Consider the following 27,977-nt stretch of genomic DNA (forward strand, 5'->3'; position numbering starts at 1 on the left):
TTGATAAGCACATGGGTTGCTTCCACGTCTTGGCCATCATAAATAATGCTGCTATGAACATTGGGGTGCACATATATTTTCAAATTAGTTTTCATCTTTTACGAATATATAACCAGGAGTGGGACTGCTGGATCATATGGTAGCTCTATTTTTATTTTCTTAAGGAACCTCCATACTGTTTTCCATGGTGGCTTCATCAATTTACATTTCCACCAACTGTGCAAGAGGGTTCCCTTTTCTCCACACCCTCTCCAGCATTTGTTATTTGTAGACTTTTTGATAATAACCATTCTGACAGGTGTGAGGTGATACCTCCCTGAGGTTTCGATTTTCATTTCTCTAATAATTACGTGATGCTGAGCATCTTTTCATGTGCCTGTTGGCCATCTGTATGTCTTCTTTGGAGAAATGTCTATTTAGGTCTTCTGCCCATTTCCTGACCGGGTTGTTTGTTTTTTTTCAATATTGAGTTGTCTGTGCTGCTTATATATTTTGGATATTAACTCCTTATCAGTCACATCATTTGCAAATTTTTTCTCCCATTCTGTAGGCTTTTTCATTTTGTTGATGGTTTCATGTGCTGTTCAAAAGCTTTTAAATTTGATTAGGCCCCACTCATTTATTTTTGCTTTTATTTCTTTTGCCTTAGGAGACTGATCTAAGAAAATATTGCTATGGTTTATGTCAGAAGATGTTTTGCCTATGTTTTCTCATAGGAGTTTTATGGTGTCGCGTCTTATATTTAGGTCTTTAAACTATTTTGAATGTATTTTTGTATCTTGTGTAAGGGAGTGTTCTAATTTCATGGACTTACAAGTAGCTGTCCAGCTTTCCCAACACCACTTTTTGAAGAGACTGTCTTTTCTCCATTGTATATTCCTGCCTTCTTTGTTGTTAATTGACCATAGGTGTGTGGGTCTACTTCCGGGCTTTCTATTCTGTTCCACTGATCTATATTTCTGCTTTGTTTGTTTTCTATGGATGTTTTTGTGCCACTATCATGTTGTTTTGATTACTGTAGCTTTATAGTATAGTCTGAAATCTGGAAGGGTTATGCCTCCAGCTTTGTTCTTTTTCTTCAGGACTGCTTTGGCAATTCTGGGTCTTTTGTGGTTCCATATAAATTTTAGGGTTATTTGGTCTAGTTCTGTAAAAAATGTCATAGGTATTTTGTTTTTGTTTTTTCGTTTTTTTTGGGGGGGGGGTTTTGCGATACGCAGGCCTCTCACTCTTGTGGCCTCTCCTGTTGCGGAGCACAGGCTCCGGATGCACAGGCTCAGCGGCCATGGCTCACGGGCCCAGCCACTCCGCGGCATGTGGGATCTTCCCGGACCAGGGCACAAACCCATGTCCCCTGCATTGGCAGGCAGACTCTCAACCACTGCACCACCAGGGAAGCCCTGTCTTGGGTATTCTGATAGAAATTGCATTACATCTGTAGATTGCTTTGGGTAGTATTATGAGCCTTTTTTTTTTTTTGATAAGGGAATTTAATTCATTCACAGTAACTGTAGTAACTGGAATATTTGGAATTATTCCTACCATCTTATTTTATGTTAATATTTGCCACCTTTTAGGTTTTTTAAAAAATTGTTTTCCTTTTGTTATATTAATTATTTGGAAGTTATAAATCACCTTTAGTTACTAATAAATGTTTAAATACATATTTAAACTTATTTTTCTACTAACATCAAAAAATACTCAGTTTAAAAACAAAATTCCACCCTTACTTAGCATGTTCTCACTCTTTGCACCATCACATTCCCACTACCTACTCCAACCACTTCCCATGTTTTAAAGCTTGGACTTTGTTCCAGGTAGTTATTTTTCATAGTTTACACAAACAATTATGGTTAAAGTAATATTTACTGGATATTTTGATCACCTTTTAACATCTCTTCTCTGTACTTTCTTGGATTCATTTTCAGTTTTGCTAGAACACATTCTTGAGGGGCTTTTCTCCCCATAAAATCAGTAACCAAGAAATGTTCTTGAATTATTGCCCATCAGAAAAAGCCTTTATTACCATCACTTGTAAAAAGTAGAATGATGGAAAGGAATATTCTGGGTTCAAAGTGACTTTCCTCAAGAAATTGGAAGACAATATACCAATGTATTCCAGTACCCAGTGGGCTGCTATAAAAAATCTAAGGTCAATCCAATTTTAAATGACTTCATCTTTTCCAACTCTTCTCTAAAATCTCTTTTGATGTTCTCTTTATTCTTGAAGTTCTGGGCATGGATATAGGTATTGATCTATTCTCACTTGTGCTATGTGGCTTTCAGAGGGTCCTAAAAATCTAGATCTTTCTGTCTTTTTTGAGCTTAGGAAATAGTTTTCTATCATATTTTAAGTTTTTCTCCTTCATTTTCTCTTCAGTTTTCTCCAATTGCAATTCCTACAGAAAGATGTTAGATCTCCAAGATTGACCTTCAATGTCTTAACTTGTTCAGTTTTCATAGTTTTTCTATATTCTGAAATATTTAGTTGGCTATTCTATAAATCACTAATCCAGCCTCTATTTACATACTGTGGCAACCAAGTTTTAATTTCTAAAGTCTCTTGCTCTTGAATTTCTTCTTCATCACAGCAGTATCTTATATACAATACAAAAACATACAATATCTTGCCAACATCTCATAGGTACTGGATTGTTTTTATATTTTCCTCTGTGCCCCAAGTTCTTCTTCTGGAAAGAGATGCTCTGGTTAGTCGTGCTGTTAAATTTTCTTAAAAGGCTGATGAGCCTTGATTATCCATTTTTATTGATGAATCAAGGCAAAACTCATTGGAGAGAGCTGACATGGGTTGCTTCTGTAAATGTAAAGAAACGTTTCCTTGATTAAGACTCTCCTCTGAATTGAAGGATTGACTATGGAAGGGCTGAAGAATAAATGGTAAGGGACGTCCACTGACAGCTCCACTTTGGGGTGTCTGGCCACAATACACGTAGGCAGGGGACCAACATCCCCTTTTCCTTCCCTGCCCTCTGACCAAATAAGAAAAATTTTATTCTGGCAATGGTGGACTTTGTGTTTTTCCCCTTGAGAAGAATTTCTTATGCCTTTTACACAATTCAAAGTTACCACAAAATTTGTTCCCCTCTGAGTCCTTCAGCAACACCAGAAGCCCATTCCAAGCAGGTTTTAATCTGAAGACAAAGCTACTGCTAACTGATATTCAACTGGGAGCAAACAGACTCTGTTGTTCTAAATGCAGTTCTAGGCCCCATCCTCACCAAACCCACCCCCATCCTTTCTGTTACTCAGTGTTCAGTGACACAACAAGACAAGTGGCTTCTGTTTCATTATATTAGTAAGCTAGTGAGTATCACAGTGATATAGGGTTGAACTTTTAAGCAATTTATACTCGACTTCTCAGAAGAAACTCAGCCCAATATTAGCCCTCAGGAACTCAAGAAAGGTAAAAAATTGACACAGGACTGCTTCCCTGAGTATAAACTCAAGGCTTCATGCAAAAAACTGAAAAAAATATGAGAAGGTTCAAATGCCAGTTAAAAACATTTTATTCTATAGATATCTATGTTGGGTTTATAAAGAAGAAATAAACATATTGCCACAGGATGGAATAGATACTTGACCCTGTATTTTCTTCTGTGTTTCTCTTTGTCATGCTGACAGGCTCGTCCCAATTTTGCTCTAGGCATAATCAAGGCTATGGCTGCAAGGGAATAGTAGTACAGCATTTCTTATCTGTAAAGCTCTTTATTAAAAGTACTGTACATTCTGGCTTCTTTTTGCTGGTATGAAGAACACAGGAAGCCGACTGACTTCAGGGGGTAGCAATTCATAGACCTCGGTGACAATAGAACAGAGTGAAAAGTTTCCAAGGACTCTTTGTGTAAGTTCCTTTATGGAATATATTTTCTCCTTTTCTCACAGCAGTAACTTACAGACCATTAAATTTCACACATTTCCTATTCATTTTCCATGTTAAAATATGGCTTATGACCCAGAGTAGAACTATCACAGGATTCTGCCCTGAAAGTCAACTTTTTACTATTTGATAATATATGACTTTTAAAAGACCAGCAAGTCATGGGCCATGAACCTATCCCCATAAGTGATTTAAATGGCTCAAACATGTGTACACCTTCACAAATGGAAAAAAAAATAAGCCCTGAAAACATTACAAAGGATAAGATAAAATTATCAAAGGTTGCAATTGTTCCCAATAAGTAAGACCTTTAGTGAGACTTAACAACCAAAAGGTAAACAGGAAGTAAAAGTCCTCAGAGTTGTAAATGCAAGCAAAAACAAAATACGACAAACAAAAAAAACACAGCTCTATCCCCAATTCCAAACAAGAGAAAAGCAAGCAAGTACCAAGGATTTGAAAGAGGCATTGGGTTTCACAAAACTTAATTTGATAAGCTCCTCGGTGAGAGTAGATTTTAAGGAAGGAACTTGTGGTTCTCTAAAGTCAAAGTTTATATACTTTTTCTCTTTGGCATATTCCATTTTATAAACTAGTCAAAAAGAAACTGTTATGCCTTACATGTAGCAGTTAGAGTCCTTCCACTGAAGTTGAAATACTAAGCTATTGTAAGATTTTACTTTAAACCATCTCAGCCTATCTAAAAATTACTCGTCTTCATGGTTAATGTTCAATTTAGATGCCTAAGTATTTAATCTTGCCGTAAACTCTTAACAATATAGGTAGAAACAGAAAGAAAACATATTTTCTTAGGTTTTAAAACCACTAACAAGCAGCCTGGATTTCCAAAAGAGAATATAATCTGTTGTCAGGTGTTCTCTCTACATCTATTTTTATGACATACTATTAAGCATTTAATAACCTATAGTCTTTTGCAGAATCACTTATCTATGTGAAAAGTAGACTCCTCCTCCAACACCTCTATTATTCTCTAGTATATAATGCTTCATGGAGAAATAATGGAGAAATGTCAATTCCCATAGCTAGAGAAATAATGGAGAAATGTCAATTCCCATAGCTAGAGGGAAGCTATAGTTAATAATATAGCTAATATAATAAGTGGTTATTATAACAATTATATATTTAATATATTAAATATTATGTAATAATTAGCCAATGATATAGCTAATATAATATAACTAAGCCAATAGATATAAGATAAGATATAGATAAGCCAATAGAGAAGGTTTTAATAGGTGAATAGTATCCCTTTCTTCTCAAGGGGCCAGGGGCCAGAGTAATAATGTGGGGAACTGGGGGGAAGGCAGGGGAGTCCCAGGTAGACACAGAGAAAAGTTTACCCGAAGCTGCCAGAAGGAACATGGGTGGGATATTACTGGAAACCAAGGTCAGAGATGGCAAAGAACTAAACATAAAATCCAAAAGGGAGGGCTTCCTTGGTGGCGCAGTGGTTGGGAATCTGCCTGCCGATGCAGGGGACACGGGTTCATGCCCCGGTCCGGGAAGATCCCACATGCCGCGGAGCGGCTGGGCCCGTGGGCCATGGCCGCTGAGCCTGCACGTCCGGAGCCTGTGCCCCACAACGGGAGATGCCACAGCGGTGAGGGGCCTGCGTACCGCAAAAAAAAAAAAAAAAAATCCAAAAGGGAAATGAGAGTTAGGAAGAGAGGAAGAAAAAGTAAGGTTTCTGGCTGAGAGTCTTAGAAGCAAGGTATATGGAATGGGTTGAGGAAAGTGGTACAGAACTGGTGCTATCACCAGTTAAGTTTCTATAGAGGCACACAGTGCAGGTCACAGAGCCAGACGTGGTTCTTAATTAGTGAGCTGTCGCTGTGCTGGGCTCACCTGAAAGAGGAGATAGGAAGTCAATCAACATGTGTTGATTAAGGGTTATTAACCTCTTCTTAAGGAGGCTGTATCAGTCTCAGACATTTCCAAACTGTCCACAATCATGTTTCAAGGATTAGTCAATCATTTAATAACGGTTCAAAATATGATTTGATATTGTCCTTTAAAAAAACATTCAATTAAAATTTAGAAAATGTCCTTTTTTAAGCCTGGGGTTCACATTATCCCTTGATTAGAGCCTATGTTTATATTCACTACCACTGACTTCAAACTAGATGTGACCAGATCTGGACAAATCACAGAGTTGGGAAATAGCTCTCTGAAGAAGAAACAATAAGCCCAACAGGACGTTACGGTTTATGAGCCATGAAGCCATGTGCTTCAACCGTCATTCAGGCATCTCTGAAGGCAGCATGAATGATTTACATCAAACTGTGCGGAAAAAAACATTACTCACAGTATCAGAAAGGCAGGAACTGTTATATAAACATAACCAAAAAGCACATGAATCCATCATCTGCAATTTCCAGAAAAAAACACTAATTTAGGAATTAGATGGCGTTCCCATATATTATAAGCACAGACTATGATACGAAAATCGCTCTCTAAACTAAATCAATGTGTTTAAAAACTTTCACGACTTCCATGGGAATTCACACAGGATGCTCATTCTTGGATCTCTCCCCAGAACACTCTAAGACATTCCTTCCAAGAAAGAAAAGGCACTTAATTTTTACTGAGAGCTGCCTGACCTGAGCTTGTATCTTCTGCACATTAAGTCTCATGATGTCTGGATAAGAAGACTATATGGATTATCAGTAACTGCTGACAGCATTTCTAGATATGGAAAAAAAAAGTTCCTTACTATTTTTTTCAAGTGTCAATTTATTGCTGTGGCCTTGAGTAGCTATCTGGTTATTTTAACACCATCATCTGTATCCAGTTAACTCTAAAATGGTACTCACAAGGCCAAGTTCCCTTCAGACTATCTAGCTCCATTAGACTTCCACGGCCCATGTATCAAACCCAACACAAAACGCATGCCACAGGGGAACACGGTGAGGGACTAAGGATGAAAACTCACTGGGGAAGGGGATCCATCAAAGTACCTGATAAGTAAGAAGAATAATCACATTTTTAAAGAAGTATATTTTCTTATCATTATTAACACAAAGTATTAGTTGATATTGATAACTTGCATTACTATGAATAAGTACTATCAAAAATAATTTCTATTAATACCTTTGAATGAATAATAATAATCATAATCACACTTCAAATATGGCACATCTCTTTCAAACTTTTCAAATATTTTCTCTCACAAGGTCTTAGAGTAGAATTCTTACAATAAATTATGGTGTCACACAAACACAATACTGCAGGCCAGTGAACTCTGTATAAGAGGTTAAGTGACCACCAAAACAGAGGTAGAAGACAGCCTCTAAATTCCTATTCTTACATACCAATTTACTTAGTATCTACTTATTAGTAGTTTAAGACTTTTCTTTAGTATTGACTTCCCCATGAATTTGAGTCAAGGATTGCTTAAACATAATATACCTTCTTTTTATAAGGTAAGAAAGGACAAACACACATGAAACAATACATTTCATGCAGTCATGTCAACTTAATGAAAGAAACAGAAAACACTCCTCCAATAATAGATCTCAACCCTCACTCATCTAATTGAATCTACACCAAGCAGTTACAATTAGAGAACTACTTTTTCAAAATATTCAATCCTCTTCTTCAGGCTGTTTTACCTTGTAGCTAAAAGCCAGAGAAATGATATGATACGGTCACTTCATAAGGAAAAGTGAAGAACACTACCTCCTACTTCTAGTCTTCGTTTAATCCTTTTCAAAAGACTTAAGTAGGGCTTCCCTCGTGGCGCAGTGGCTGAGAGTCTGCCTGCCAATGCAGGGGACAAGGGTTCAAGCCCTGGTCTGGGAAGATCCCACATGCCACCGAGCAACTGGGCCCGTGAGCCACAACTACTGAGCCTGCGCATCTGGAGCCTGTGCTCCACAACAAGAGAGGCCGCAACAGTGAGAGGCCCGCGCACCGCGATGAAGAGTGGCCCCCACTCACTGCAACTAGAGAAAGCCCACGCACAGAAAACGAAGACCCAACACAGCCAAAAATAAATAAATAAATAAATAAATAAATAAATAAATAAATAAATAAATAAAAACAGCTTTGGATCATTTATAAAAAAAAAAAGACTTAAGTAATTCCACTTGTAATTTCTTATTAATTATATTGCCTTTGCTTCTGCATCAGTTTGGGTAACTACATTTCAACATTTTACCCTACCATTCACCTTAACAAGCAAAATTACATGGGGTGTTTTTTCTCACTTCTTTAAAAACTTCCTAGAAATTATCAACAGAAGTGTAACATATTGACTTTAATTTATAGCACTGCTTCTTAATAAACATGTATTGAATAAATAAATGAACCGGGATGGTCACCCCAGTGCTTCCCAACTTTTTCCATTTCATGGCACACATGAAAAGTGTTTACAAGGATCCTGGATCACCCTAGAATTTCAAAGACTAAATGCATTTCCTAAGTATCAATACATACATTGATATAACACATGTTCTACACCAGTGGCAAACATAGGTCAGGTAACCTACAGTATGACTTCCTCAGATAATCTCCAGGCATTAACTGTGCATTAACTATTCTAAAGAGATAATCCTACAAGGTGTCAACAGTGATAAAAAGCATTTGGTAGAATTAGGATTGTTACAGAAGCTGAAGGGAGAAATAAAGTAGGAAGCAAGCTGAAGTATTTCACGTTACGTGAGACAAAGGTACTCTGAATACATTACGGATCCACTTGCAGAATCAGACAGAGAAATCTAGTCAGAGGGAAAACTTTTGTGAGATAGCAGTTGTTTACCTGACAAAACGGAATGAGCGTGACAAGTTGGGGACAAAAAGGAATTGCAAATACATTAACTTCATTATCTAGAAAAACATATTTATCCCACCTTCAACACCAAATATTTTTCCTATAGGAACACTCCATAAAGAGATGGACTTTTTCTTCACCATGCTTGATAAAGAACACAAGCACAGACACTAAGATAGAGAAGATATTAAAAATGCCATACCTACTTGGTTAGGAAATCCTTCCCTTCACAGGAAATGCATTCTAGAGATTCTATCCAATAGAAAAAGAATTACAGATATCTATGCTAAATATATGGTTAGTTTAAAAGGCGGGGGGGGGGAGTTTTATTAATAATGTCTGATGGTTATCTTATTATACTCCAAGAACTGTGCAGATAGGAAAAATGATTATTTATCTTTAGTATGTTTAATATGTTTATTAAACAACATATCTTTAACATGTTGTTTTATACGGTTCTGATCAGCATGTTTTATTTGGTACATGATCAGCATGTTCATCAGTACCATATAAAACAACGACCCACTATTTTTTTGTTTATTAAATGACTGAATAAAAATACGATCAAATTGCAAGAAGTTAAAAAGAGATTAATTCCTATTATACAGGCCCATTTATTCTGAATTAATTAATTTTTCCACCTTAAAAGACTGATATGAGAACTAAGGGATATGCATCTTGGAATAGGGTGCAAGAGTTAATGAAAGCATTACAAATTAGCAAATCCATCAATAACAAAAATAACAGACTAGCATCTGTGTAGATTCTCTTTCGAAGTGTCTTTCATTAAAGAAACATGTGCATCATGAAGTAGACATCAACTCAGAGTAAGGAGAAAAAAGAAAAAATTGGGAAAATAAAGATAGCAAAAAAAAAAAGCAACCTGTACTCTAAAACTCTGTTAAAATTATCCACAATGAAAGAATAATCTACAATTCCAATATTAAGCTTTACCCCCATTACTGCTCCATTATTTTCTTGCTTTACCTGAGAGGAATCAGCTTGGGCAAATTCTGTAGTGACCTTCAGTATCTGACGAAGATTTCGTCCTTTATCTTCAACAAGGAGGTAAGCCAGCAGAAGAAAAACATGTGCAGGGATCGCTGTGGTAATAGGGAGCAATGACTCTACGGAAGCTAACCAGTCACTTATCGCAGACTCTTCTCTCATTACTTCAAGGATCCTCCAGGCTGTAAATACTGACCCATACATGCTGGTTATGGGGAACACAAGCTTGCAGGAGAGCTGAAAAGTAAACACAAAAAAAGGCATGAATAAATGAGATAAATCTATCCATCAGGAATACATTTCTGACATTCATTTATTTTTTATATTTCATTGTAAGAAATCAATCCTTCCAACAAAATGAATACAAAATTTTCCATTCCTGCCCAAAACCTCTCTGCACATATTTAAGCTAATGGGATTACACAAAAAGAAAATAGCTGTCAGGTAGAACTCTAGAACAGTTTATTACCAATTTTCCTCATGTTTACCATTCGCTCCAAGTTAAGGCAGAAAAAAAAAAAAGAGTCAATATACAAAACCCAGAAGCAACAGAGTTTGGGAAAAGCCATTACCACTTATGAAGTATTCACCAGTGAGAGGGAAGATAGAAAAAAAACACTGTATTTGCCCAGCTCCAGGGCCCAGTAAGAGGCAACTCGGGGCAGATGGCAGACTTGGACTGAGCACAATTCATTTTTGTAACAGTCTGTTGATAGGAACAGAGTTGGTTCAGCTGGAGCCTGGAAATTCATTAATAATTGTGAATAACTCCTGCAAGAAGAAATAGCCTGACAGCTCTAAATTGAAATGATACCCGAAGAAGATGTTATACTTAAGTCAATCTGAAGAATGACTCCTCATGGAAGTCAAGTGGTGCAGTCAGGGTCAGAGACTGGATAGAACTCTGCCAATGTGAGCTGTGTGTCCAAATGGCCCGGGAGAAGCCACAGACATTAATGAGGAATTAGATATTGCCTGCTCAAAAAATAATTCAATTCATTCAGAGTACAATGCGACAAATTAGAAATTTCTAGATTATAACTGTCCTGTTATTGGAGACTGACTTACATGGATAAGAACAACAGCTGAAAGGATGAGAAGTAAAAGTTAAGCCTTATAAAACTTTTTAATAACAACTTTATTGAGATATAATTCACATCATAAAATCCAGCCTTTTAAAGTTTATAACTCAGTGAATTTTAGTAATTCATAGAATTGTGTAACCATCATCACCAGCTAACTTTAGAACATTTTTCATTACCTCAAAAGGAAACCCCGTGCCCATTAACAGTCCCTCTTTATTCCTTCTGACCCCCAGGCCTGGGCAACCATTAATCTACTTTCTCTTTCTATTCTGACCATTTCATATAGTAGGAGCCACACAATATGTGGTTTTTTTGTGACTGGCTTCTTTTACTTAGCATATTCTCAAGGTTCATACATGTTGTGTCTGATAACAATACTTCATTTCTTTTCATTATCAAATAATATTCCACTGTATGGATATACCATATTTTGTTTATCCACTCATCAGTTAATGGACACTGGGGTTGTTTCCACTTTTTGGCTATTATAAATAATGTTGCTAGGAATATTGCTGTAAAAGTTTTTCTCAGAACATATGTGTTTAGTTACTTCAAGTATATGCTTAAGAATGAAGATAACCTTTATTTGAAAGTAAATGCCAGGATAAAAACATACAGGGAAGCTCTATCTTTACTGATAGGAAAAGATCTCACACAGAAAAACAAAAGATACATATAGTGTGCCTGAAATGCTACTAATTAATTTTTTAAAGGAAAGCACAGAGACCGTATATTTGTATTTGCAATATATATGTGTGTGTGTGTATACACACACACACACACACACACACACACAAAGTATTTAGACAAATATAGAAGAAATTAATAACTACTAATCTTCATTTTCTATCTTAAGAGTGTGGAAACTGGACAAACAGAATCACAGGTGAGAAAGAGACTTCTCATTGTATACCATTTATAATTCTTACCATTTTAATGTATCACTATTTTAAAAATTATAAATTTTTAAAATTAAATGATACCTAATTTATTATAATCCTAAGAATTTTTTTCCCAAGAAGATGGAATTCATTAAACACGAGAGTCAATTTCTTTAGCCTAATGACAAATAGCATTGGACTTGAGATTTAAAAGACCAGGACTTCAGCACAGCCATGCCAGCTGTTAGCTGTTATGCAAACTCTCTGAGCCTTACTTTCCTCATTTGTAATACAGAACTAATGCCGACCTTCCTGCCAAAATTATTGAAGTTGATAATGAGATAGTATACACAAAGCACTAGCACAGTGCCTAAAGTTGCAGAGGAAAGAAAAATATTACCCTTGTCATCTTTAGGAGAGAAAAATAAAATTGCTGGATATGAGTATAAGAGAAAATAATTGGAAATCACCATGAACCATAACTCGAGTCAAAAGCAGCAATATTACAGAGTAAACATAGTGAAACAGAAAAGTAATCCTACTTTGCTTAAAGTATTAGTCCAGGTTTAGGCTCTGTTTTTTGTTTGCTTGTTTTCCTAAGGTAGAACAATGAGGAGAGGAGAAAGGCACAATGTTAGATAAGAGATCACAGAACAGCCTCTCTGTCCCATTGAGTGACAGCTGCCACTGGCACAGTCCCAGGGCAAAGATGCCACCAAGGGTTTTCTCTCAGCACCAGCTACCAAATCCTAGCCCCACCGCCTGGGGGAGGACCTGTGAAAGTGCTGGTAGGCCCTGTGTTTTAGAGGAGAAAGTAGGTGTTTAAAAATAAAAGAGAGGCTCATGTCAGGTGAATTATATCTCAATAAAATAAGAGAGAAGAAAACACAGAAAAATAACATTTAACTGAATATTAAATGGTTGCAAATCATCTTCAGACATGAAATAGTTACAAACCTTTACTTTTTAAAAAACTAATATGAAAAGACAACCCTCAGGGGGCTTCCCTGGTGGCGCAGTGGTGAAGAGTCCGCCTGACAATGCAGGGGAACACAGGTTCGTGCCCTGGTCCAGGAAGATCCCACATGCTGTGGAGCGGCTAGTCCCGTGAGCCATGGCCGCTGAGCCTGTGCATCTGGAGCCTGTGCTCCACAACGGGAGAGGCAACAACAGTGAGAGGCCCGCGGACCGCAAAAAAAAAAAAAAAGACAACCCTCAGAATGGGAGAAAATATTTGCAAATGAAGCAACTGACAAAGTATTAATCTCCAAAATTTACAAGCAGCTCATGCAGCTCAATATCAAAACAACAAACAACCCAATCCAAAAATGGGCAGAAGACCTAAATAGACATTTCTCCAAATAGACATTTCTCCAATCTGTATACAGATTGCCAACAGACACATGAAAGAATGCTCAACGTCATTAATCATTAGAGAAATGCAAATCAAAACTACAATGAGATATCATCTCACACCAGTCAGAATGGCCATCATCAAAAACTCGAGAAATAATAAATGCTGAAGAGGGTGTGAAGAAAAGGGAACCCTCTTGCACTGTTGGTGGGAATGTAAATTGATACAGCCACTATGGAACAGTATGGACATTACTTAAAAAACTAAAAATAGAACTACCATACGACCCAGCAATCCCACTACTGGGCATACACCCTGAGAAAACCATAATTCATGTCATGTACCAAAATGTTCATTGCAGCTCTATTTACAACAGCTAGGATATGGAAGCAAGCTAAGTGTCCAGCAAGAGATGAATGGATAAAGAAGATGTGCCACATACATACAATGGAATATTACTCAGCCATAAAAAGGAATGAAGCTGAGGTATTTGTAGTGAGGTGGATGGACCTAGAGTCTTTCATACAGAGTGAAGTAAGTCAGAAAGAGAAAAACAAATACCATATGCTAACACATATATATGGAATCTAAAAAAAAGGTCATGAAGAACCTAGGGGCAAGATGGGAAATACAGATGCAGACCTACTAGAGAATGGACTTGAGGATACAGGGTGGGAAAGGGTAAGCTGGGACAAAGTGAGAGAGTGGCATGGACATATATACACTACTAAACGTAAAATAGCTAGCTAGTGGGAAGCAGCCGCATAGCACAGGGAGATCAGCTCAGTGCTTTGTGACCACCTAGAGGGGTGGGATAGGGAGGGTGGGAGGGAGGGAGAAGCAAGAGGGAAGAGATATGGGGACATATGTATATGTATAACTGATTCACTTTATTATAAAGCAGAAACTAACACACCATTGTAAAGCAATTATACTCCAATAAATATGTTTTTAAAAAATACTAATAAAAACTTTCAGGTACACTAAATATTAACAACAAGACATCTGCTAGTACTTCTTTGTCTAAAGAGGACTGACAAAGAAATCGTGAATGCAGGTGAACAATACAGATCTCCATTAACTTAAAAGAACAACAGTTATCTATAATGCTGACTAAAACAGGCTTAACAAAAATGGGGCCAGGATTTGATGAGGAGAGGGGGTGTGGAAACAAACCTAGAGACACTTAAAAGTAGGACCAGTTCTTGCTAGAAGGAATTTATCACTCACCAGACCAGAAGGAGAAGACTGGAAAAGATAAAGCCTTAAAGAGTATCCTTCAACTCTACACCTCTATGAAGAATCTAGTCAAGAGTTGAGAGGCTTGGTAGTCGTTAATTATCACCAAAAGACAATGAACACCATCCTCGGTATCCATGTTATTAAGAAGACAATGATAACCATTTTGACTGGTGTGAGGTGGTATCTCATTGGAGAGGTTTTGGAGAGAAGGGGACCCTCCCCTACACTGTTGGTGGGAAGGTAAATTGGTGCAACCACTATGGAGAACAGTATGGAGGTTCCTTAAAAAACTAAAAATAGGGCTTCCCTGGTGGCGCAGTGATTGAGAGTCCGCCTGCCGATTCAGGGGGCACGGGTTCGTGCCCCAGTCCGGGAAGATTCCCACATGCCGCGGAGCAGCTGGGCCCGTGAGCCATGGCCACTGAGCCTGCGCGTCTGGGGTCTGTGCTCCGCAACGGGAGAGGCCACAACAGTGAGAGGCCCGCGTACCGCAAAAAAAACCAAAAAACTAAAAATAGCGCTACCACATGACACTTCAATCCCACTCCTGGGCACATATCCAGAGAAAAACATGGTCCAAAGGGACACATGCAACCCAATGTTCATTGCACCACTGCTTACAGTAGCCAAAACATGGATGCAACCTAACTGTCCATCAACAGAGAAATGGATAAAGATGTGACACATATATACAGTGGAATATTACTCAGCCATTATAAAGAATGAAATAATGCCATATGCAGCAACATGGACAGACCCAGAGATTGTCAAACTAAGTAATTCAGGCAGAGAAAGAGAAATATCGTATGATATTGCTTACGTGTGGAATCTAAAAAGAAATGATACAAATGAACTTACACAAAACAGAAACAGACTCACAGACTTAGAGAACGAATTTATGGTTACTAGCGGGGAAAGGTGGAGGGAAGGGATGGTTAGGGAGTTTGGGATTGACATGTACACCCTGCTATATTTAAAATGGATAACCAACAAGGACCTACTTATAGCACAAGAAACTCTGCTCAATATTATGTAATAACCTAAATGGGAAAAGAATTTGAAAAAGAATAGATACATGTACATGTATAACTGAATCACTTTTCTGTACACCTGAAACTATCACAACATTGTTAATCAACTATACTCCAATATAAAATTAAAAGTTAAAAAAAAAGACAATGACAGACACACAAGATCTAATTCCTTTTAACTTCCAACCAAAAGCTTTTAAGAAACCAGTTTACTTCAACTTACTATTGATTTACTGTTTTCCTGTAAATCTGAAATGCTGTTATTAACTCCCAAGTTCAGCATAAAGATGATAAATTACTGTTCAGCAAAAAAAAAAAAAACTCAAAAAAACAAAGTGGAGGCAATAGAGTATAGGCAAATCTAAACTCTATTTGTCGAACAGACAAAATCTGAATCTCAATCCTACCATCCACTACCTGTTTAATGAGGGGAAGTTAATTAACCTCCCTAATTTCAATTTCTTTACTTGTAAAATGAGTATTATAAGATTATCATCAAGGAAATGCAAATCAAAACCACAACAAAATAGCACTTCACACCCACTAGCATGGTTATAATAAAAAAGACAGGCAATAACAAGTGTTGGCAAGGATGTAGAGAAACTGGCACCTTCAAACACTGCTAGTGGTAATGTAAAATGGTGCAGTTGCTTTGGAAAAGTCTGGCAGCTCCTCAAATGATCAAACATGGAGTTACCATATGGTCTAGCAATTCCACTCCTAGGTATCTACCCAAGAAAAATAAAAACCTATGTCCACACAAAAAGTTGTATAGGAGTGTTCGTAACAGCATTATTCACAATAGCCAAAAAATTAAAATAACCCAAATGTTCAATGGATGAATGAAAAAATAAAACGTGGTATCTCCATACAGTGGAATATTATTTGGGAGTAGTTTCTTTTCAGAGTAATAAAAGGGTTCTAAAATTGATTGTGTTGTTGTGTACACAACTCTGCAAATATACTAAAAGCCATTGAGTTGTGTACTTTAAATGAGTAAAGCGTATGTATGAGAATTTTATCTCAATAAATCTATTTTAAAAAATAACCAGTAAACCTCAAAGCATTCCAGATTCAAAGAGTATGTGATCTGAAGCCAGACTGAGCATGCCCGTTGAATTGTTTCCAAATTTATGTATCAGAAAAGTCTTCACTCCTTCTCTGAAACTGTTTCCTCATCTGTAAAATGGGATGATAGTGCCTTCTGAATAGGATTGTTGTAAGAATTAAATTAGATAATTTAAAAATAAATAAATAAATAACCAGGGCTTCCCTGGTGGCACAGTGGTTGAGAGTCCGCCTGCCGATGCGGGGGACGGGGGTTTGTGCTCCGGTCTGGAAAGATCCCACATGCCGCAGAGTGGCTGGGCCCGTGAGCCATGGCCGCTGGGCCTGAGCCTCCGGAGCCTGTGCTCCGCAACGGGAGAGGCCACAGCAGTGAGAGGCCCGCGTACAGAAAAAAAATTAAAAAATAACCAGCCTCCCACTGCATGACCCTTGGCAAGTTATCTACCTTCTCTATGCCTCAGTTAACTCTTGGATAAAATGAGACCAATAATATTAGCTACCTCAAAGAGTTTCAGATAAAATCAAATGACTTAATATATGGCAAAGCACTTAAAATGGAGCTTGAACGTAAGACATGCTTAATAAACAGCACCATGAAGCAGGGGCTTTGTTGCCCATCTGGCTAGGGGCCGGAGAGCTTCAACCATTAGTCCAAGGCCACACAGCTGGAAATGGCAAAACAAAACTATTTCAAAGTTACTGTGAGAAATGAGTTGACCCATATAACTTCTTACACAGAGCATGTGCTCAATAAATGTTAACTTTAGCTATAAATAGGACAACAACAATCTATTACAAATTTTGATTTTTTTAAGAGACAAATATTCAAAATGCTTTCTGCTTACTATATACTACTTCAAAGCAACCGTGAATGAAACCTACTAGGCACTGCTGTATTCCAAGGTAATAAAGTTCACGGTACTTTATTTAAGTTTGAATAAAGTACATTATCAAAAAATACCAATGAATAAATGTATGACAAATCCTAGTTGAGTCACACTGTCTCTAAATCTTTCTGTTGACTAAAACAGTTCTCCAGAGCTGAATCTTGCCCTACTATATAATTGCAAGAATTTAGCTTTTAAGTCTCTTTCCCACTTTATTTCACCCAACCATGGCTCCTGGGGGCACGCAAGAGACCCCAGCAGTTGGCTTCCTGTGACCCAGCTCTGGCCTATGGCACTCCCAGCACACTTCACCAGCTAGCAGGCCATAACTACAATCTTTCCAACAAGCTGTGATATCAGCCTTGAGCGGGGAGATCCATTTAGTCCCATGCTTGCGTACTCTCCCTCAGCCCTAGAAGTAGTAACTGCTCCCTACATTTGTTATTGCAATACTCATTAGAGCCTCATTTACAGCTTTCAGTAATTAAACACCTTTTACTAGTTAACAATTTTCCGTATTAAGTTTTTCTTTGTTCAAATTATCAGTGTGGTTTCTCTCTCCTAACTAGACCCTGACTCATACACTGGTGCTTTCTCCACCCTCACCCCAACATTCTTTGGGGTAGGGGGCAGCAAGATTTTAAGGACTTTAGAGTTTACAACCAGTGTTTGATTTTTTCACCTAGGAGAACACAAATAGGTGGTTTTAAATATCACATTTAACAGCTACAAAGGGATCCTGTTTTTCATACACCATAAATAAATAAAAGCTTATTAGATTATGTTAATCTTTTATTTTAAAGAGATGAATGGCTGGCTTGATATCTTTTTTAATTCTTAGAAATTGGGACAAGTTAAAATATGTTTTATTTCATGGTTATCAACATTTCAGAAATGGACAGGTAATAGAGAACTACATGGTACAGTATATTTACCCTTGGTTTCACTTATCAGAAGAATTGTACTGAAGAAATGCTTTATTTCTAAACCAAACACTCTTAAGTCGGAGTCACCAATTTAAAAATAAATAATAAAAATATAAACAACAAAAATTTGTGATTTTAAACAAAGTCTTTCTGCAATAAATCAAGACAGTAAAATGATCTTTTGTATTTGTATCCGAAGCACACATTCCTCATTGAACAGAAATTTCTTGAACGTCTACTATGCGGCCAACAATAGGTCAAGTGTGGAGGATGCAAAGACAAATAAGCTAGGGTGTTACCTATTTCTTTAAGTATGTGGAAAAGAGAGTATTCAGTTTAACAACTGCTAAAGTATTTTTAATTTTCCCATCTATAATCAGCTGAAAAAGATAATGCAGGAACACCTAGGGCGGAAAAAATACCAAAAGTTCAACAATTGTTGCAATTTAAATATTAACATGCTTAGAAAATACAGGCAAAGTGTGAAAAGGGCCAAGATTCCTTCCCTCAGTGAGCTCACAGCATAGTCGAATGTACAAATATGTACCCCCTAAATTAAGACACAACACAACTGAGTAATGCTAAAAGTACTTGGATGCAAAGGAAAGAGAGTAATGAGTTCTGACTCAGGGAGGCTAAGAACACTTGGCTGGGTCTTGAAGAATGAGTAGATCAGGCAAAGGCGACAAAAGATCATCCTGTGCAAAAGCAAAGATTCAGGAAGAGATTCGGAGGGTTTGGGCCAAGTTAAATTTACAGGTATGTTTGGAATCTAGAGTATGGACGGGTGCAGAAGAAAAGCCAACAGTAAACTGTGGCTTAAATGATTTTAAAGGGTGATCATATATCCACTCAAAGGCTCAAGAAAGCAGCACACTAGCATCAGGAGGCATTTATACCCTAATAGCATCCCTTCCTCCTCCCTCTTCACAAGCTGCTGAAGAGAAAAATCCAGCTACTAGTGCTGATGAATAAGATTCACTCACACCTGAACAAATAGTAAGCTGAGTACTTACACGTTAGATTTAGGGTGATCCTCAGTACATATCACTCATGATTTAAAGAAACAGAACTCTCAGACATAGTGCCCTGTCCCTACCCCCATTCAGAATCCAAGTATTGTTCTCTATGGGCAAACCAAGAGGGAAGGTAAAAAGCTATCAGAAATTTTTGGCCACAGTGTGTAGTCCTGTCAGAGCAGACACAAGAACTTCCTTCTCTTAATGCAAATTACCTATTTCAAGTTTTAAAGTTTTAGTCAAACAATTAGGATTGAGGAAACTGTAGCATACATTCAATTTGCCTGTAGGCTACTTTCTGCTGTATGATCAAACAAGGAACAGGACGAACAATCCCTAACAATGGCTGGATTTTTGCTGCCAGAACATTTAATGATACATTATTAGAGGAATCTCTGCTTTTGCAGACAGAACAACTGAGGCACTAGCTTGCATTTATGTAATGCCTCTCTCTCTGGCGACTTAAGATGCTTCACCAGTTTTATCTTCTTTAATCCTCATTCAATCCCCATAAAAGTCATAGCTGGGAATAATACTACATTTTACTGAAGGCAAAACTCAAGTACCAAAAAAGAAAAAGTCTGACGAATACAGGCCTAGAACCCAGCCACTAACCAGACACTGACAATACTTCTACATTATTCTTACAGGAACAGTGAGACTGACAAAGCAGAGTGGGGTAAGAAGCCCTCAGGCAGGGATAGGAATGGAGTGTGACAGCAGAGTAGGGCCACATACAGCAGGCATCAAAAGCCTCTTAGTTCTTACAGATCCCAGAACTTCCAGGCAATTGAGATTCCCCACCATGGATTGTGGCAGGTCTAGCAATAAGCCGCACTAATTGACAGTGATGACAAAAAAGGGCCCCATGCTCAGAAATGTTGGAGAAGCACTAGGTTAAATAGAACTAGCTCCTTTTCTGCAGGATTCCTCAGGACCTTTAACTACTAATGTACACTGGCAACTCAACATGCAAAAAAGATTACACAGCATTTCCAAAACTTATTTCACAGCCCGACTACCACCCCCTCACAGTCCAGAAGAATATACTAACATCTACACCAGTGCCTGACAGAACGGTAAAGTTCAATGACAGAATTTAAACCCAGACAGATACATCATTAGGAGGTGAGATTATCAGCAGTGACTTACACCCATTACCAATTAACCTTTATGTAAGAGAAACAAGGACGAACTCATTACCTTTTGGTGGTCGTCTCTGTAGCACTCCTGCTGTACCATTTCTAAAAGGTTTAGAGCCAACTGCTGCCTAGAGGGTCCTTGTTCGTCTGGGGATATACAGTCTTTCAAGGCAGTAGAAGATAATATCTGCAGAACTGGCATCACTAGCAGCAAGGAGGACTTTGGGATTTTCTGACCCTCAGCAGAAGAGAGAAGCTTCAGAGCTAGTTATCAAAACAACAATTTACAGTTTTTAAAATTAATACTACAGTCAGGGCTTCCCTGGTGGCGCAGTGGTTGAGAGTCTGCCTGCCGATGCAGGGGACACCGGTTCGTGCCCCAGTCCGGGAGGATCCCATATGCCGCGGAGCGGCTGGGCCCGTGAGCCATGGCGGCTGAGCCTGCGCGTCCAGAGCCTGTGCTCCGCAACGGGAGAGGCCACAACAGTGAGAGGCCACGTACCGCAAAAAAAAAAAAAAAAAAAAAAAAAAAAAAATTAATACTACAGTCAAATAAAATGCTATTTTGTTTAAGAGTCATATGCAAAAAGTTTTCTTGCCCCTTTACAACTGGGTCAGACACATAACTAAGATGATAAACCTTATCCTTTTAGAAATAAAAAGAACGAAACAATTAACTCTTAGCTAAAATAAGCTGTTAATGTATATAATTGAAAACTTGATGATACTCTTAGAGATAATGCATATCATATGTCAAAAAGTAAAATCAACTCTTTTTTAGGTCAATGTGAATTCCTTTAAAATTCAACTTTCGCCTTTATGTCCTGTCAGATCCTCTGCCCTCCACAGAACCAAGAGACCGCAGAGCTCCTGATCTATGGATAACAAGATCAACATGTGTGCTTCTCTTACAAACCCAGCTGAGAATTGTATCAAGAGATGCAGAAGTAAACAATGTGAAGCAGGGCTGTCCTTCAGCTGTAACTGCTAAGAAGCAAATCAGCAAAGTCTCAAAGTCCATAACCAGCATAACAATCCAACACATTTTTATAGTATTGTTTTTAACATGGAAACTCAACTTACACATCAGAAACATACACACATGTACAATCACTTACTTACATGTATAGTCTCCCCTAGACTACAAATAGAATGAATTAAAGAATAAATATACTTTCTTTTCAGTCATTGAATCAACGCTGATTTACTGAAAGATGTTATTTGTAGGCTGCAGAGCAAGATTATTAAAGTAATCAACTAACTTCCCCACTACACTAAAAAAATTCAAATTCAAAAAGTTAAAAAAAAATTTTTTTTTAATTAAAATTTTTTTGATTTTTATTTTTTGCCGGTGCCATGCAGCATACGGGATCTTATTTCCCTGACCAGGGATGGAAACCGCACTCCCTGCAGTAGAAGCATGAAGTCTTAACCACTGGACCACCAGGGAAGTCCAATATTATATTTTGAATCACTTGGAAGTCAAACCTGAACATGGCATGAAATACAAACCCCTGCTGCTGACACAACTAATTTACATTTTTTGCCTAAATGGTAGTCTTAATCCATAACTGTCAGTTATTATGAAAATCCATTATCTTTAACAAAACATGAAATTCATATAATACAAACATTTCTATATTCTTTACTATGGATCTTCCAGGCATTTTTATATATTGCTATTTACAATCAAGGCCAGTGTTAATAATTAAGAAGCATAACATTGTATCAGTGCTGTGCATTTTTTAAATTTGAAATAACAAATATTCTCTTGGTTATTATATTTCTTTGAACACTCTTCCCCAATCTACTAAACAATAGTTTTTCATTACTTTTCAACATGACATACTGGCTCAATAGTTTTCAATATGGTTTATTCAATCTATCTAAAGTAACTTCAAATCAGAGACACTGGTTTACAAAAGAAAAAGTCTTCTATCCAACAAATAATAAAAGTATTGGAGTGTTTGATCCTGTATCAGCCTATCATACATGAGCCACAATAAAGGACTATAGCTTCAGAATTAGGAATGTGGTTTCTCTGTGGCTTTGAATTTTTTTTTTTATTGGTCAAAAACCAAAATCCATTTAAATGAAATATCCAGAAGAGACACATTTAGAGACAGAAAGCACATTAGTGTTTTGGGGGGCTGAGGGTGGGAATGAGGATTAACTGTAAATGGGCACAAGAAATTTGGAGGAGGGAGGTTGATGCAAATGTTCTAAAACTAGACTGTGGTGCTGGTTGCACAACTCTAAATTTACTCTAAAAAGCACGTCATTGTACACTTAAAAATGGTGAACTATGGGCTTCCCTGGTGGCGCAGTGGTTGAGAGTCCGCCTGCCGATGCTGGGGACACGGGTTCGTGCCCCGGTCCGGGAGGATCCCACATGCCGCGGAGCGGCTGGGCCCGTGAGCCATGGCCGCTGAGCCTGCGCGTCCGGAGCCCGTGCTCCCCAACGGGAGAAGCCACCACAGTGAGGCCCACGTACCACAAAAAAATAATAATAATAACAAAACTATGGCTGTCAGAAGTAACTGGACTGGAAAATTATACCTATAGGAGGATGTCATGCGTACTGCTGTAAGGGAAAAAAATGCAAAAGCAGTTCAGAAAGGGCCTAGGGAGGAGGGTACAAAGAGCATAGGGCCAATAAGCAAAAACAGGGTAGGAATCAAAGCCCTTAAAACAGCCAAGGGTCCCCTCCATGTGCTAAAGCCATTTCCAAGACAGACTGTAAATGAAAGAGCAATTCACCCTCAAAATCATGATGAATTAAAATGCCAAGAAGAATGAGCTACACAATCGGTGTTTACCTCAAGCACCTTTTAAAAATGAAAGTGGCAGTGTATCAATATATCATGGCATCATAACATATACATCATAATTTAGACAAGATCCTACATTACTACATGGATTATGGTGGCCCAACTAAAGCAAGGCAACATTAATGTAAAAGCCACATTTGAAAAGTGTGACTTGTTTGCCAATCTGCCAGACCTGGCACCTTGATTCTTTACCACATTATTCATAAACAGAACTTCTTTTGCCTCCCTTTAGCCCCATTCCTCACTTTTCTTTAAGTCAATACTGGATAGTCAGAAGAATGTTATCTTTCATTTGTTCTAGGCAGGTTAACAGAATAATCATACATTAAGTCTCGTTCAATGTGGCACCAGTTTTGAATAGTACAGGTATATAGAGTTTTAAAAACAAATGCAAATGCTAAACACTTATTTTCCTTCAAGGGTTTTATGCTATTGATTCTGTTTGCTATACAAGTGTGAATAAGCTGGCATGCCCTTCAAAATATTTACCGATGTCACTGCTATATGATTTAGATCATAATCTCCTAACGAACATCTGAGATACTTGGTAAATTATGGTATATGGAACCTTGCACAAAACACATTTTTGGATAAGAAAAAGAAAGTGCTATTTGATAATGACTAAACAGAAAAATTCCAGAATGGACACTCAAAGTATACAGGACTTTTTTCCTACAGCACAGCAAGAAATGTAGTTCAAGTGACTCCTGTCAATACTTGTGTTATACTTACGTTTTACTCTTGGGAGTGTATTTTTATTTACCTAGACTTAGGATTGGCTTCTGCTGACTTGCCGGAGTCTGTAGTAGTAGTAAAGCTATTCCAATTATGACGGGTTCAACAGGAAAATCCTTAAAAAAAGTAAAGAGTTGAAGTAGTTTCCAGAGCCAAGGCTTTATAACATGTATCCAGGAAGAGTAAATTTAACATGAAATATTATAAACCTATCGTACAAAATTATTTACAGTAAGCCTGCTGTATTAAAGGAAGAACTGTTGAAGGCCACAGCAGTCACATATAAATTCAAAATGTTATATCTGGCCAAAAAGCAATAAACTATAAACCAAATTAATTCAGAGGAAAAACTTGTAGTCTTCAAAACAGTCAATCTTTGCAAACCACTGAACACTACCTGAAATACTTAAGAATATTTCATTTCTGGAAAGTAGCTCAATTGTCTGCTTACCTGATACAGACATGATTCGTCTATACAACTTACATAATAAATTATACTTAACAAATTTTAATAAATCTTGTTATTATAATAAAAGAAACAGTACCATAAATCTTGTTATTATAATAAAAGAAACAGAAGCAGAGATTATTTTTAAATTATAGTAATTTATTAAGTATATTTAAATATAGCAAAGCAATAACGATAGAAACTTAAAGTCATTAATTTTACCAAGTAAAATGAAATGAAAAAGTAAAAAGGATATGTACATTAAGTTCTTATAAATAAAATGCAAGTGGCATAAGAGAGTACTTGAAGTTTCTAAATAAAGAAAATTATAACGTATTACGGAACTAAAGAACAAGGGCCCAGCACACTTTGCTAAAATTATTTCATTCTGAAATTTACAGAAGTGCCTGCAGAGCAGAAATACCTATGAATCATGAGGACAGGCAAAATATTAAAATTAAAAAAAAACACAAAAATAAAAAAAGAAAATGTGAGGTAGACTCGTGTTAGACACTAGAGAGAAAACAACTCAGTCTGACACACAGAAGTTACAATTTTGGAAATGCTATCAACTCTGGGACAAATTAATAAATGCATATCTACATCTTAGTTATACCATCTGAAAGTGAAATTAAACTGCAAAATCTTCTAATGTGCTCATTTATGGACTTTTAACAACTAGCAAAAGAAGAAAATGTATGGATTTTTTTAATGGAATATATTCCAATTTGTGTCTTGGGGCCTATATGTGTTCACTGTTTTGAAATATAGTTGAGAATAATGAAGCAACTGAGGACAACAAATGCATTTTGAAACCAATATATTTCCAGTACACACCATCACACCATTCTTTCCCATTTTGCTCAATTGCATTTAAATTCTGCATGTTCATTTAAAAAAAAAAAACCAACCAAATAAGCAAAACTCAGCAAGGTCATTTACATTTCAAATTTACTAGCTACCAAGAGGATCAGAGACAAATCAAAGTATTACTTGTACTAATGCTATCATTGGAAAGCCTTTTTCACACAGGCTGTCACTGGAAGGGCCACAAAGTAGCTTCTCAGGGTTCTGAAATGCACTAGAAGCATTTTAAAGGAATGCAACTTAAAGGTATGAAGGCATAAATGAAAATGACATCCTCCAGGAAGAGTGAGACTGGCCTGTTCAGAACAGAGGGTGAAAGGAAAAGAACTAAGGATCAAGACACCAAAAATAAGGAAAAGTAATGGTAAATGATTAAACTAGATGATCTTAAATTGCTTACAATTCTGAGAGGTTACAAGTTTTTTGTGTGATTGATTGATGTTTAATGAGCACCTGAGAATGGTATCATTTAATGAGCTCTTTTAATAAAAGCCTGTGTTGGACATCTCGTGTGCTACTTCAAATACTACAGCTATTGCTGTAGTGACTCTTGCTTCCTGTCCCAGGCCACTGAGAGATCCAGAAGTACAGGGAAGTTAAAGCCCCATAGGCTTGACAAATTAGCAATAGAAGCCCAGGGACAAATGCTTCCCCCTTTATTCTGGATCCTTCTGGCAGGTTCTGAGACATATTCCATAATACTTCTCAGCATATTCTGTGAAATTGAGCAACTGATTGCATATAGCAGTGGCCAACTTGATAATACTTGCCTTGTCTCTCTCATATTTCACTCTTCTTGTCTCTCTCCCACCTGCTTCCTGAGATCACACCTGCAAATGAACTCCTGTTGCATAAGTCTTTGCATTTGTGGAAACCCAGGTTCTGCTTTTGCCTTTAGGGAAACTTAGGGTCTACTTCTGGGGGAACCAAGGCTAACTTAGAGCCTACCTGAAGAAGTAAAGAAATGCCTTTATACTGGACCACAGATGTCACAGGAGTCTTAATGACAGCAAGCCCTTGGAGTCCACACTACATCAGAGGTACATCAGAGGTATCGGAAGCAGACACAACAAAGATGGCAGCCCAGCTCACACAATCACATGTCATGGCTTTTCTACCTACACGGTCCTCTGCTCAGAGTTGACTGATCCAAGCTGGGCCAATCAGATCATTTTTCCTAGGAATCTGACAACGTAAACTGAGATACACAGTGAAGAAAGGTGGGTGGGATTGAATCATCTGGTAGCAATGTGTTAGGGAACAGAGGTCCCCAGCCTTACTAAAGCGGGGATGTATAGCGCTCTTCACTTTGAGAGCTACCTAGTCTCCTTACAATCAGTATCATTTTCTGTTAAGAGTACATATTTTTTGGGACTTCCCTGGTGGCACAGTGGTTAAGAATCTGCCTGCCAGTGCAAGGGACACAGGTTCCATCCCTGGTCCGGGAAGATCCCACATGCTGTGGAGCAACTAAGCCTGTGCGCCACAACTACTGAGCCCGCGTGCCACGACTACTGAAGCCCGCACACCTAGAGCCCATGCTCTGCAACAAGAGAAGCCACTGCAATGAGAAGCCCGTGCACTGCAACGAAGTGTAGCCCCCGCTCACTGCAACTGGAGAAAGCCCACATGCAGCAACAAAGACCTAATGTGGCCAAAAAATAAAAAGTAAATAAATAAATAAATTTATAGGAAAAAATAGTACATATATTTTGCTTGAAGTAGAAAGCACCTCAAGTTATCATTTCAATAAGGCTAAAAATAGTTCAACTAAGACCAAATACACTGAAACTAAAGTAGCCTAATAAATACATCCATTTTCAGTGTACAATGAAATAAATCCAATATAAAAGCAGAAAAAGAACAAAGGGGAAAAGAAAAGTTAATGTAATATTTGAATTGAATATCTAGCTGATAAACTCAGTGATATAGGAATACAGGTATAGCCTCTAAATAAGATTGATTTATTCTACTTCATTTTGTTTCAAATTAAAGGGTATACAGACCTAAAGGATATATGTTTGCAAATTAATTTTCCTAGGCTTTTTTTTTACACCTCAGAAACACTGGGACAGAGTTGGGGGACAGGAAATTTCATAACACAAGTATTTTAACAGTTCTACATATTTTTTACTTACTTCTAAAATCGTTAACATATTGGGCAGAAGGAAGACACAATATAAATATGACCTTCTCCCACAGATACCATTTCATTGCTCTAAATAAAAGTATTCTGTAATTCTACATTAAAATCAATAATATTTGGGGGACTTCCCTGGTGGTGCAGTGGTTAAGAATCCGCCTGCCAATGCAGGGGGCATGGGTTCAATCCCTGGTCCAGGAAGATCTCACATGCTGCAGAGGAACTAAGCTCATGCGCCACAACTACTGAGCCTGAGCTCTAGAGCCGGCGCACCGCAACTATGGAAGTCCACGCGCCTAGAGCCCGTGCTCCCCAGCAAGAGAAGCCACCACAATGAGAAGCCCTCACACCGCAACGAAGAGCAGCCCCTGCTCACCACAACTAGAGAAAGCCTTCACACAGCGACAAAGACCCAACACAGCCAAAAATAAAAATAAATAAAAATCAATAATATTTTTAAAGCTGGACTCAAGAGCCAACTTAAAAAGATTCCTACTGGCCAAAAACAGGACAATTTGAATTTTAATGCAGACATTATCTGTAAGAAATTGAATTGCATCAAATATGTTTAAATCTATAAGTTCACAATACTTTTAGAAATTAGTAAGTAAAGGGAAAGA

The 27,977-nt window shown here is 37.7% G+C and overlaps 1 protein-coding gene across 2 annotated transcripts in view; it reads right to left on the reverse strand.

The window, feature by feature from the left end:
• The window catches only part of FOCAD (focadhesin), a 294,494-nt gene that overhangs the window by 202,413 nt on the left and 64,104 nt on the right, over positions 1 to 27,977 (reverse strand). For both annotated transcript variants that reach the window (XM_007454953.1, XM_007454952.1), the window contains exons 8-10: positions 23,928 to 24,015; positions 20,395 to 20,597; positions 9,678 to 9,935 (exon numbers count right to left, since the gene is read on the reverse strand). In XM_007454953.1, coding sequence (XP_007455015.1) covers positions 9,678 to 9,935; positions 20,395 to 20,597; positions 23,928 to 24,015 — 549 coding nt within the window. The remainder of the gene's footprint in view (positions 1 to 9,677; positions 9,936 to 20,394; positions 20,598 to 23,927; positions 24,016 to 27,977) is intronic.

This window comes from Lipotes vexillifer, unplaced genomic scaffold, assembly GCF_000442215.2.
Source record: "Lipotes vexillifer unplaced genomic scaffold, Lipotes_vexillifer_v1.1 scaffold317, whole genome shotgun sequence".
NCBI classification, from domain to species: domain Eukaryota; kingdom Metazoa; phylum Chordata; class Mammalia; order Artiodactyla; family Lipotidae; genus Lipotes; species Lipotes vexillifer.